Below are 12006 nucleotides of genomic sequence, written 5' to 3'. Positions count from 1 at the left end.
ACATTGTCTCCACCTCTGGTTTTAGCCACTCAACGTGGTCCTTTCATTTCCCAAGAACCCTTGGTGTCCAATTGGTTTTAATGCAATCAGGTAAACATATTGACTGCTCACCCTTCAGGTCAGATAAAAAATGTTAGAAAACATCTGTTTTGCCCAAACTATTCTTTTTCACTCTTGAAACTGAATTTGAAGTTGAAGGCCAAGAGAAAATGGCCCATTACCACAATGACTATAAAAAGGTGAGACCATTCTCTTTTTGGAGGAGGGAAGGGAGTAGACAGGCATATGAAAAGAATTTCTTAAATTGACTCAATTATTAAAGATGCTGTCATAAAAAGTAGCACTTTACCCTCTGTCTGGAAATCATTATGGCTCTGATCTGTCCCTCTGAATATGGATCTAGATCAGTCACTTAGGAGCCCAGACCAAACTGGAATCTTGCAAATCTGGTTGAGTTGGAGTTTTTCAGGACTCAAGGTTCATGGGAAAGTGAAGGGTTAGGGCTCTATTTCTCTAAAGACAGAGTTTTGTGAAGGATGTTTGGACCACCCACCCACATTTTCCTGTGGTGCTTGCAAAAGGGGCAGAATTCTGGGCTTCAGTGCAGACCTGCTAACTCAGAATTCTTCCACTTCGGCTTGGGAATCTGCATTTTTTTTTTTAAGATTTTATTTATTTATTTGACAGAGAGATAGAGAGAGAGCACAAGTAGGCAGAGTGGCAGGCAGAGAGAGAGGGAGAAGCAGGCTCTCCGCTGAGCAGGGAGCCGGACGTGGGGCTCGATCCGACGACCCCAGGATCATGACCTGAGCCGAAGGCAGCCGCTTAACCGACTGAGCCACCCAGGCGCCCTGCATTTTTTTTTTTTTAAAAGATTTTATTTATTTATTTGCGAGAGAGAATGAGAGACAGAGAGCACGAGAGGGAGGAGGGTCAGAGGGAGAAGCAGACTCCCCGCTGAGCGGGGAGCCCAATGCGGGACTCGATCCCGGGACTCCAGGATCATGACCTGAGCCGAAGGCAGCCGCTTAACCAACTGAGCCACCCAGGCGCCCTGCATTTTTTTTTTTTAACAAGGTTTGTGGTGATGCTAGTACACCCTAAACTTTGAGGCTCGCTGCCCTGAGCCAAGGCTGTGCCGTATCTGATAGGTTTGCAACCTATCAACTTGGTAAATTAAAAAAAAAAAAAATTCTCATCATTTCTCTGTGGGTATCATTTTGTTTTATATATGTTTTTATTGCATTAAACAAAAAGGATTTCAGCAACCGTAAACTTTTCATCGAGTTTAAAAATTTCATAACATGAAGTTTATTTTTCTAAGTTAAAATAAAATAAAATTAATTTTATCTTATGATAGCTTTTGTATAAAGGTAATAGCTGAGTACCCTAGGCTTAAGATTCACTGATGCATTTAGAGAATATAAGCAACTTGTTTTCAGTTATGTAGGCTAAGGAACGTTTGTTGAATAGGATATAAAATAATTCCTGTTTTTTCCTCATTAGATGCTTAGCACAGGGCCTGGCCAAAAGTAAATGATCCACAAATGTTAGCTAAGATTATTTTTACTACAACCTGAGCCCTTCCTGAGGTTGGGCCGGGGGACATCTGTATTAGGATGCTATTTGCTAAATCCACTTTTGTGGATTTTGTTTCAAGGTCTGGAAAAATGCTGTTAGGTTACTTTCTTTCAGATATAACTTTCAGTTAAGCTTTCTTATCTCCAGTTGTTGCTGACTTGATCATGCTGATTGTCAGTCTGTGACTTTTCTTATGCAATCAGTAGGTATCAAACCCTGTACTGGACATTGAGGGGCTCCAGAGATGTCAACATTACCCTAAAGACTAGATTCCAGTGTGTCCTGGTTTTTGCTAAAAGCAGTGAAGTAATGTGAAAGGAAACTGAATTTGGTGGATGGAGAAAATGCAAACTGGATAGAATGGTTTTCACAATATCCACTTTTGAAGCCCAAGTAGTAGAAGATGACAAAAATACCACAGATCCTTCACAGTACAATTACCTCTAAAAACAGTAGAAAACCCCTTCATTATAATTTAGCCGAGTATAGTGAACAAGGTAGAGTTCTTCACTTGGTCATGGGCTTCTTAGTTCATAGTTGAAAGTTTGCATTCATTCATCCAGTAAGTCTGGAAGATCTCAGTCCTGATCTCCTTGAAATTGTGCCTCTTCCACTTTCGCTCTGTCATACCATCCTAGTGCATTTTATGTCTCTTGCATATACTCTGTCTCCTGTGTGTCTGTATTAATCCCAATTCTTTATTTGGATCTATCTTCCAGTTCTCATATTCTCTCTTAGGCAACATTATTCTGTTACTTAATCTATCTCTTCCAAATAACTAATTATATTTCTTCAGTTGTGTTTAATCTGTTTCTTAATGCACCTAGTAATGCATTTCTAGAGGTTCTATTGGTTTTTTTCTTCAAAATTTTTTTCAAAATTTTAAGATTTACTTGGTCTTTTTTTTTTTTTAAGATTTTATTTATTTATTTAATTGACAGAGAGAGAGAGACAGCGAGAGAGGGAACACAAGCAGGGGGAGTGGGAGAGGGAGAAGCAGGCTCCCCGCCGAGGAGGGAGCCCGATGCGGGACTCGATCCCAGGACCCTGGGATCATGACCTGAGCTGAAGGCAGACGCTTAACGACTGAGCCACCCAGGCGCCCCTACTTGGTCTTTTTTATGGTCTCTTGTTTTTTGCTCAAGAGAAGATACACTCTATCTCAAGAAGGAGATATGCTCAGTTCTTTCTTTTATTTCTGTAAAAATATTAAATATGTTATTTTATATTTTGTGTTTGATAATTCCAATATCTGAAGTCTTTGCTGTTTGTTGTTTCTGCAACTCTCTCTCATGATACCTCGCTACCCTGTGTGCTTTTTTATTTTCAGCTGTGAGTCCATATTCTTTGAAGGCTTATCTGTGAGAATTTCTTGAGATTGAGATAAACTTGGATTTCTCCAGACCCTGGCCTATGCTGGCTTCACTGAAATTTGGTCATCCTTTGAGGACTTCTGGAAGTCAGGCTGCTGGCTTTATTTTTTTTATTTTCAATAGCTTTGGAGGTATGATTTACATGCCAGAAAATTTATCTGTTTAGGTTTAACTTAACGTTCAAACTTTTACAAGACTGTTGATGTCCTGAGTAAAATCTAGAATGTGACAGACTGAAGGAAAAAGTTGATATCCTTATTGTGGGAGGAAGAGGGGGGGGGCTGGAATTATTTTGATGAAAATTGATGAGACAAGCAACGTGATACAGGTATTTGTGAAACAAAGAATTATTTATGAAAAATGTTGTTAAAGGAAAACATAAGTAGAGTTAATGGAAGAAGGCCAGAAAATGTTATTTTGTCAATTCCTATTCATCATTCATAGCTTTGTGGATGCCAGGCCCTCCTGGAAGCTATCCTTGATCTCCCTCAATCTGGCTTAGGTATCCCAGGGTTCACTGTATTTTTTTCAATGGGAATAATTATCACAATGTGTTCTAATTACTTGGTTATGTTTCTGAGCCTTCTTCTCAAAAGCAGGGGTCCTCAAGCCAAATCTGGCCCACTGCCTGTTTTTGTAAATAAAGTTTTATTAGAACACAGCAACATCCATTCATTTATGTATTATGTATAACTATTTACACTGTAATGGCAGAGCTGAGTAGTTGCAACAGAGACTATATGGCCTGCAAAGCCTAAAATATGAACCTTTTGATTTTTTACTGAAAAGGTTTGTTCTAGTGTGAAGGGTATAAACTTCTAATGTATAATCTCTATCAGGGCAGAACAATGCCTGCCTGGTTTGCTATTGTATATCTAGCACTTACCCTGGTGCCTATCACCTAGAAGGAGCTAAAGAAATATAGATGAATGAATGGGTTGAATGAAAACGATTTCAGAGGTTTCTATTCTGGGGTTATGTGGAATTTATAATGAATTAAATCTAAACAGATAAATAAAAATGAGTATGCAGGCAAAATCCAATTTTAAAGAACTTATAATGTTATGTCAAAAAGGCAGCTGGGTATAGTGAAAACAATCAGGCAGGCCTGGGTTCCATGCCTGGCTCTGCCTCTCAAAAGTCTTGTGGTTTTTGGGGCGCCTGGGTGGCTCAGTTGGTTGAGCATCTGCCTTCGGCTCAGGTTGTGATCCCAGGGTCCTGCATCGGGCTCCTTGCTCAGCGGGGAGCCTGCTTCTCCCTCTGCCCCTCCCCCTGCTTGTGCTTTCTCTCCCCCTCTCTCCCCCCCTCTCTCTGTGTCAAAAAAATAAAAAATCTAAAAAAAAAAAAAAAAGCCTTGTGGTTTTGGCTTTTTTTTTTTTTTTTAAGATTTTGTGTTTAAGTAATCTCCATACCCAACATGGGGCTCGAACTCACAACCCCTAGATCAAGACTTGCGTGCTCCACCAACTGAGCCAGCCAAGCGCCCCCACAACAGCCATGTGGTTTTGACCAAACTATTTAACCTCAACACTGTCAGCTTCCTTCCCTCAAGGTGAGGCTCATGATCTGTGCTTTCAGAGAGTGCTCTCAGGATTCAGTGAGGGGCTGTGTGCATAGCCTCTGGCACATGACAAATGCTTATTAAATGCTGGTTCCTTCCCTCCTTGTTTCCTGTTCTTCTGTGACACTGTTACATCTTTATCTTTGCTGATGGACTAAAAACAGTCTTTTGGTGATACGGGTTTAATGACCACAAATAAACCTACATCACTCGTGTTTACAGTTGTCCTTGCCCAGATAAAAGTCAGTGTTTGACTCAAATGGAGTGCCTGTTACTGAAGACTCCAAGCTGAATTTTCATCCTGCCCCCAAGGGCAATGAGCTTTTCATTCTCCCCTTACTTCACTATTTAAACATCCTAGCCATACACACAGAATCGATCAGAGCAGAGAATTCCCCTGCAATTTAAACCAATGACTTCAGTTCTAGAAAAAAGTGATGGCTTGGACTGGGGTCTCTCTGGGGGTTGATAAGTTCTGCTTGGTCCAGTGTAAGCAGAATACGGCTTTTCAGTCTCAGCAGGGCTCTGTCCACGGCCTGGGTCTCCCTGGTAGCCCTATAGCTTTGGGCAGCTCACTTTACATCCCTGATGTAGTTTCTTTTAAAATAGGGATTTTTCCTCTTCAGTTGCAGGGGTTTGGGGAGGAATAGATAAGATAATGTAGATTCCAATTAATGGAATTTAAAAAATGGTATAGAAACTCAAGTTTGCATGGCCGTTTCCCTCCGTCTATATCCTTTCTCTCCCTAAAGAGTGGGCTGGCCGTCCAGGGGGGATCAGGACTCTGCCTGTAGTGGGAAAGAGCCTGTTATTCGGGGGCAAATGGGCAGGGTTCTCCTCCTGCCTTCTGTCACCAAGTAATTTTGTGACCTTGGCAGGACACTGAACCCCTAGTATCTCCCTTGGTCAAACTTGGATTAAAAATACCTACTTCACAGGGTCCTGGTAAAGGATCAGAGGGAATAATACATGCCCAGTTCCTGACACAGATGAAACCCTCACTAAATGGTTACTACTGTTATTTTTATTCTCAAGACTTACACATTTGGAAAGAGGTATCTTTCAGTGCACGCGTTTCAGTGACATTTTCTTCCCACCGAGTTCTTGGAGGTCTCCATCAATTCTTTGTTGTGGCGTTTCCAGCCCCCAGTGCTAGAAAGCTGCTGAGGGCCTTGTTCCAGTCCCCAGCCCTAAGGCTACTGGCGCCATGGAGAGGTTGGCAAGAAAATTAGCATTTCCCCTGACATTTAGTGACTGAATTTTCTCTTTCTTAGTAATAGGCAGAAGTTTGAAAATCACTGAGCACCTGTAAATAGAATCCTCGTTAGCTAACAGGTCACCTTCCTTCTACCATAATTATGCATATGATTTGTTAGCCTGTTTTTGAAGCATCTGCTTGAAAAATCCCTTTAGAGTCACACTTTGAACATAACTCAGGGCATAGCCCTCCTTGATAGCAAAAATAAGCCACTCTACAGCCTAAAGCAACATGACATTTTCTACTAGATATCAGTATTTTCCCATCTGACATTTAGTAGATCCTAGGCAGCCAAAAAAAAAAAGAAAAGAAAAGAAACGAAAAGAAATACCAGCTGCTTCTAAGGTTATGATTCACCATTATTGTTCTTATCCTTACGTATTGTTAAGATCTGCCAAAGTGATATTAAGATTGTTCAGATGAGTACTCCTTTTTCTCGTATTAGTTCAGCATCTTTCTCTGAAATCTTTTTGTTCATGAATACCCAAGAAAATAGGCAAAGGAAAAACCTGGGCACAGAATTGGAAGAACTTCTCCAGAACATTCCAAAGACAGAAAGAGAGGCCTGTCTCCATGAACAGTTCTTCCATCATGGTGCACTGCAACTGAGTTGATTTTTATACCTGTGTTGGGTCCTAAATAGCTAGCCCTTTTGTATTTGTCTCTGTTATGGAGGAAGAGATGAGGCTTACAGAAGCTCTTCTAAGACTGAAGAGAAAATGTGAGTTATTTTTAAATTTAAAAAAGTTTTTTTTTTTTAAATCTTTCTTAATATTTTCTACCTCAAATCCAACCACTGGGCCTTCTAGGGTTAACAGACTCCAGGCTAAGGACCCCTAGACCTGTAGTGACGGCCTTCATCATTTTCAGTATGGTCTGCAAATAAGAGAATGTTTACTATCTCATTACAGAAGTGAAAAATAAGATTAATTTACAATCTCAGAGAGTTCTCTCCAACATTACTTGCAGGTAAGTAATGATTTCTATCCTCTTATCTTTCAAGACATGTCTAAGAAACGGGGATTTTCCTTGTGCAGAGCCAGGTAAAAATTTACTCGGTCTGATGTTTCATCCAGAGCATTACTCTAGGAAATTGAGTTTCCTTTTGTAAGTTTGTTTCCTGAAGCCACACAAGCCTGAGGAAGCCACACAACCAAAGTATGAAGGCAGAAGTAGGCCTTGTCATAGCAGCAGTCTTTCTGGGTTGGCGTGCAATCTGGGTATTTATCTCTAACAGTAATTGGAACCCTTTGATATAAAATTTGACATGTAGTTATTATTTATCAATGATAATTATGGCTAACATTTATTGAACACTCACTATTTGCCAGGCCCTTTTCTGAGTGCTTTGTGGTTTTTCCCACAGAATCCTCACAGCAGTCCTGAAAGGTGGGCACTACCATTATTCCCATTTTATAGATGGAGAAATTCGCCTCCATGTGCAGAGCTAATAGGTGGCAGAACAAAGGTTCACCCCCTATGCTGCCTGATTCCAGAGCCCAGAGCCCATCCTCTCAGCCACCTGCCCACCCTCCACATGACAGCCACCTTCCTACCTTCTTGTGCAGTTATCTTGGACACAGATCTCCGCACCACACTGTGCTTTCTACACCATAGGGTTCTGGCACCTATTTTTGATTTCTCTGCCTGCAGAACTGGGGGAAGTCTTACTGAGGAGAACAGCCTCATTTCTGGTCTGGACCCGTTATCCGTTCTGTCAGGTCCTGCCGAGAGACTCTCGGGCATCCCACATCTCTGTTGTTCCATTCTGCTCCGTCCTCAGATGGTTATGTCCTTTTTCTTCTCACTTATTACACAGTAAATGTGATTACTCAAGCTTTGCTCTGGTGCCAAGGCCTGGTTGGGGGCTCGCTGAGGAAGGCTGACCTCTCCTGCACGCGTCACGCAGGAGCTCCATGATGGCCGCGCTGTGTGGAGTGCTCGGTCTTGTTAGCAACGTGAGCACTTTGTGCTGCATCCCTGACTCTCTCTACACTCAGTTCTGCCCTTCCCAGGCCTTTATTCTTCAGTCGGCTGTGCCTGTGATCTCCGGGCTGTGGCGATCAGAGAGCTGATGGTGCCTTCCCCACTTTCCCAGGAAGAGGAACTTCCTGCTCAGGGTTTGAGCTGACGTGGCGATTCTGTATTGAAATCTTTGGGGTATTTTCATTAACTATTCCATGTCACCACACAAGAAGTGAAGGTGATGTTGCACCATTCATTCAGCCATGCCATATTTGTTAAGCACCTATTTATGTACTAGGCACTGCGCTGAGCACTGGGGTTGCCATGATGACTAAGATAGAATGGTTCCTGCTTCCATAGTCGCCCATTTTTTAACAAATCAGACATATGATGAGGCAATTGCAACATAATTTGATAAAGGCTCTGCTAAGGCAGTAACTCTTTCCAGAGCACATAGAAGAGGCACCTACTCCAGCCCTGAAGAAGTGGCATCTGAGACCTGAAGGGTGACTAGAAGAAGTTCGGCAGGTGAAGGGGTTGGTAGTTGGGCGGAAGGAAGAGAAAAGGTGCCCAAGGAAGAAGGAATAGCATATTCAAAGGCCTACAGGCAGAGAAAGCATGCAGAGCCTGGGCAAGCCCAATGAGCTCAGGAGAGCTGAAGCAGAGTTTGAAATAGGCTGTGGCAAGACAGGCAGTTGGAGAGGTGAGCGGGGTTGGGGACCTAAAGGGTGGCTGTCATTGAATCTTTCTGTGTATCATGTAGGAACCACTTGCTTTCGCAGACTGAGCTACTGTAGCTTGGGTATTTAGTGGCAGGGCGTAGGACTGAGGGGTCACATTTGTTGAGTCCTGCTGTGTCTTGCAGCTGATGGACGATCTTGGAGACCTTTGGTTCTGGCCCCTCATCCATGCCGTCCAGGGGCCCCAGGCCAGCCAAGTGCCTCCTTCCCCCTGGTGGAATCCCTGTGGCTCAAAAGTCATGTCAGAGTCTTCCTCCAACTGCCGCCAGCAGTGCTCTCTCCTCTAAAAACTGGTGTCTTCACTCAAAGTCCCTCTTGCCATCCCTGCCACTGCTGTGCCCGCAGCCGGGCCTGACGTGGCCACTGTAGTTGGGGTGGCCCTCACGGCTCCGCGAGGTACTAGGAACTGAGCCGGGATGTTCACACTCACCAGCAACTCCTACAAGTAGGGGTGGTTATCTCCGTTTGTACAGCCGGGGAAACTGAGGGCTCAGAGCCAACAAATTATTTGTTGCAACCACAGAGCTATAAATGGCAAGACGGAATTTGGACCTGGTCTGATTCCAAAGCCCCTGCAACCACAAGCGGTGACTCTTTCCTTGTCTGTATTATCATCCTTATTAAGATCCTTTAAGTCCGCTCTTTGCGTTGTCTTATTGATTCTGTTCTTGAAGATGAGTCCCTCCAAAACTGGGTCAGAGGCTTTTGAGGGACCTCTCCAAGAGTCGTCCCTTGAATCAGCAGCATGTCCTAGCAGGCTCTGTCCCTGAGATTTAAGCCCGCCTCTCATACTTCACGATTCCTCCCCGGGGACCTGGTGATGCTTTACGTAAGCAGAATTTGGGGCCGCCGTCAGCAGATTGCCTGTGTGCCATTAGCAGGGGAGGTTCCTTTGTGACCCTCCCCAGACTCTCACTGCATGTTGTTTCTGATTTACTTTTATTTTTGTCACTTTGCTTTCATTACCATTTTAATGTTCAATTTTGACGCTAACTAAAATAGGGTTTTCTGCCCCTCTGCTCCCTCCTGTTTCTTCTCTCAAACACCAGTAAAGCCCAGGGATGACTCTTCTGAATCCTAGCAGTGGGGATGGATGCATTCGCTAGCGAGAGGTCCGGCTCCAGATAAGGCTACTAAACAATCAGTCACCAGGCTTTTATTAAGTGTCTCTTCGCTAAAAGCATAGCTGTCCCTGCAGCCAGATGGCCCTGGCTCTGCCCTCCTGAAGGTAATCTGGACCCTGTCACTAATTACTCTTCTTCCCGGCAGCAAGTAGAAGAAGCAATTTTCAAATTGTTTTTATTGATCACACGGCATTTTCTCCAGAATATCAGTCAGTATAAAAAAGAGGATATAATTATTTTCAGTTAACATAGTCAAAACATGTTAATAGAGGAAGGGCAGTCTACATAGTGGTTCAGAGGACAAAATCTGGAGTCAACAGATCTGAGTAGGAATCCTTGGCTCTATCCTTCACTAGCTATGTGGAGTAGAGCAGGTCACTTAAACTCTTTGAACCTCAGTTTCTCCCTCTGTAAAATGGGAATAATACGAGTTTATAGAGGGGCGCCTGGGTGGCTCAGTTGGTTAAGTGACTGCCTTCGGCTCAGGTCATGATCCTGGAGTCCCGGGATCGAGTCCCGCATCAGGCTCCCTGCTCGGCAGGGAGTCTGCTTCTCCCTCTCATGCTCTCTGTCTCTCATTCTCTCTGTCTCAAATAAAAAAAAAAAAACGAGTTTATAGAGCTGTTACAAGGATTAAGTTAGCAGGAATTAAATAAAACAGAGTAAATAGTTCGGTCCAGGAGATACTGTTATTGTTATCATTAGTTATTATGACCAAGAATGCCCTCTACCTGTCTGTCTTCAGGCTAGCTGGATATATTTTCAACTGTTTCTCGTAATTCTCTTTTCTCCGTTAAAGTTCCCATTTTTCTTCAAAGGTCGGATATAGTCTTGCTTTCATGAATACTCTTAACTCTCACCTTTTATAATTATGTGATTCAATCAAGGCTTGAAGAGCTTGGAGTTGACTTTTTGCTTTCGTTTAGGTTTCTTCAATAAGAGGACTGTGTTTTTGTTGTAGAATGATGAGGTGGAGTTCGTCCGAACTGGCTATGGGAAGGATATGGTAAGAGTTCTTCATATTCAGCGAGATGGAAAATACCACAACATTAAAGAGGTGGCAACTTCAGTGCAACTTACTCTGAGCTCCAAAAAAGATTACGTGCATGGAGATAATTCAGACATCATCCCCACAGACACCATCAAGAACACGGTTCATGTCTTGGCAAAGTTTAAAGGGGTAGGTGTCACTCTTCTTAGACGCTGCCTCTCTTGATGCAGAACTCACTGTACTATAACTTGAGGGTATTATTTGCTTGCTGCAAGTTCCCTTTATTTTTTTAATCCTATTTTTACATTTAAGCCACTAATTTTTTAAATTTCTATTCTAAAATTCTCAGCCTTACAGAAAAGCTTTTTTTTTTTTCTTTTTTCTTTTTCTTCTTCTTAACCTCACTTCTCTTTTTTGGTTCTCAACTTACTACATCTTTTAGGAAGAGAATCCTACCTGACAAATTTACATGTTCTCTCTTAATTAGGATCATTGGCAATCAAGGTCCCGGAGAATTTCAGAATAGGATTTTATACATTTTCGTCATACATTTCTTTGATTCCTCTAGCTAATTTAGAATGGTGTACGTTTATAGAAAAAAGTACCATTTCTCTTCCTGGTGTTACTACAGAAGAGAATCTTGAATATAAGATATATTTTGAAATACATTTGCCCAACTTTTAATGTCTTCCTAATTTTCCCAACTCCATGACCACTTAGTATCTGTATATTGTGGTAAGTGTACTCTTCAAAAGGGTCTTGGAGCTGATAGAATCTGCTATTTTAACACTTCATCTTCTACTTTCTTTAAATGTGAGTGAAGCTGTGTTGGAGCACTAGCAGATTTCTGGGCAACTCAAGATAATTTTTCTCTCTCTCTTTTTTTTTTTTTTTTTGCATGGCATGCAGATGTTATTTATTTATTTATTTATTTATTTTTATTTTATTATGTTATGTTAATCACCATACATTACATCATTAGTTTTTGATGTAGTGTTCCATGATTCATTGTTTGCGTATAACACCCAGTGCTCCATTCAATACATGCCCTCTTTAATACCCATTACCAGGCTAACCCATCCCCCAACCCCCTCCCCTCTAGAACCCTCAGTTTGTTTCTTGGAGTCCATAGTCTCTCATGGTTCGTCTCCCCCTCTGATTTCCCCCCTTCATTTTTCCCTTCCTACTATCTTCTTTTTTTTTTTTGACATATAATGTATCATTTGTTTCAGGGGTACAGGTCTGTGATTCATCAGTCTTACACAATTCACAGTGCTCACCATAGCACATACCCCCCCCATTGTCTATCACCCAGCCACCCCATCCCTCCCACCCCCCACCACTCCAGCAACACTCAGTTTGTTTCCTGAGATTAAGAATTCCTCATATCAAAAAAAAAAAAAAAAAAAAAAA

General features: G+C 42.2%; 1 protein-coding gene across 1 annotated transcript in view; it reads left to right on the top strand.

Annotated features, from left to right (window-relative positions):
• The first annotated feature begins 125 nt into the window (after positions 1-125).
• LOC110580448 (uricase) overlaps positions 126-12006 on the top strand; it is a 31743-nt gene continuing 19862 nt past the window's right edge. The window contains exons 1-2 of the mRNA XM_021690150.1: positions 126-239; positions 10564-10782. Of these exons, the coding sequence (XP_021545825.1) occupies positions 210-239; positions 10564-10782 (249 nt within the window). The 5' untranslated portion in view covers positions 126-209. The remainder of the gene's footprint in view (positions 240-10563; positions 10783-12006) is intronic.

Source organism: Neomonachus schauinslandi, chromosome 4 (assembly GCF_002201575.2).
Source record: "Neomonachus schauinslandi chromosome 4, ASM220157v2, whole genome shotgun sequence".
In the NCBI taxonomy this organism is placed as follows: Eukaryota; Metazoa; Chordata; class Mammalia; order Carnivora; family Phocidae; genus Neomonachus; species Neomonachus schauinslandi.
Note: the sequence above shows the minus strand (reverse complement) of the source record. Positions and strands in the feature narration are given on the sequence as shown.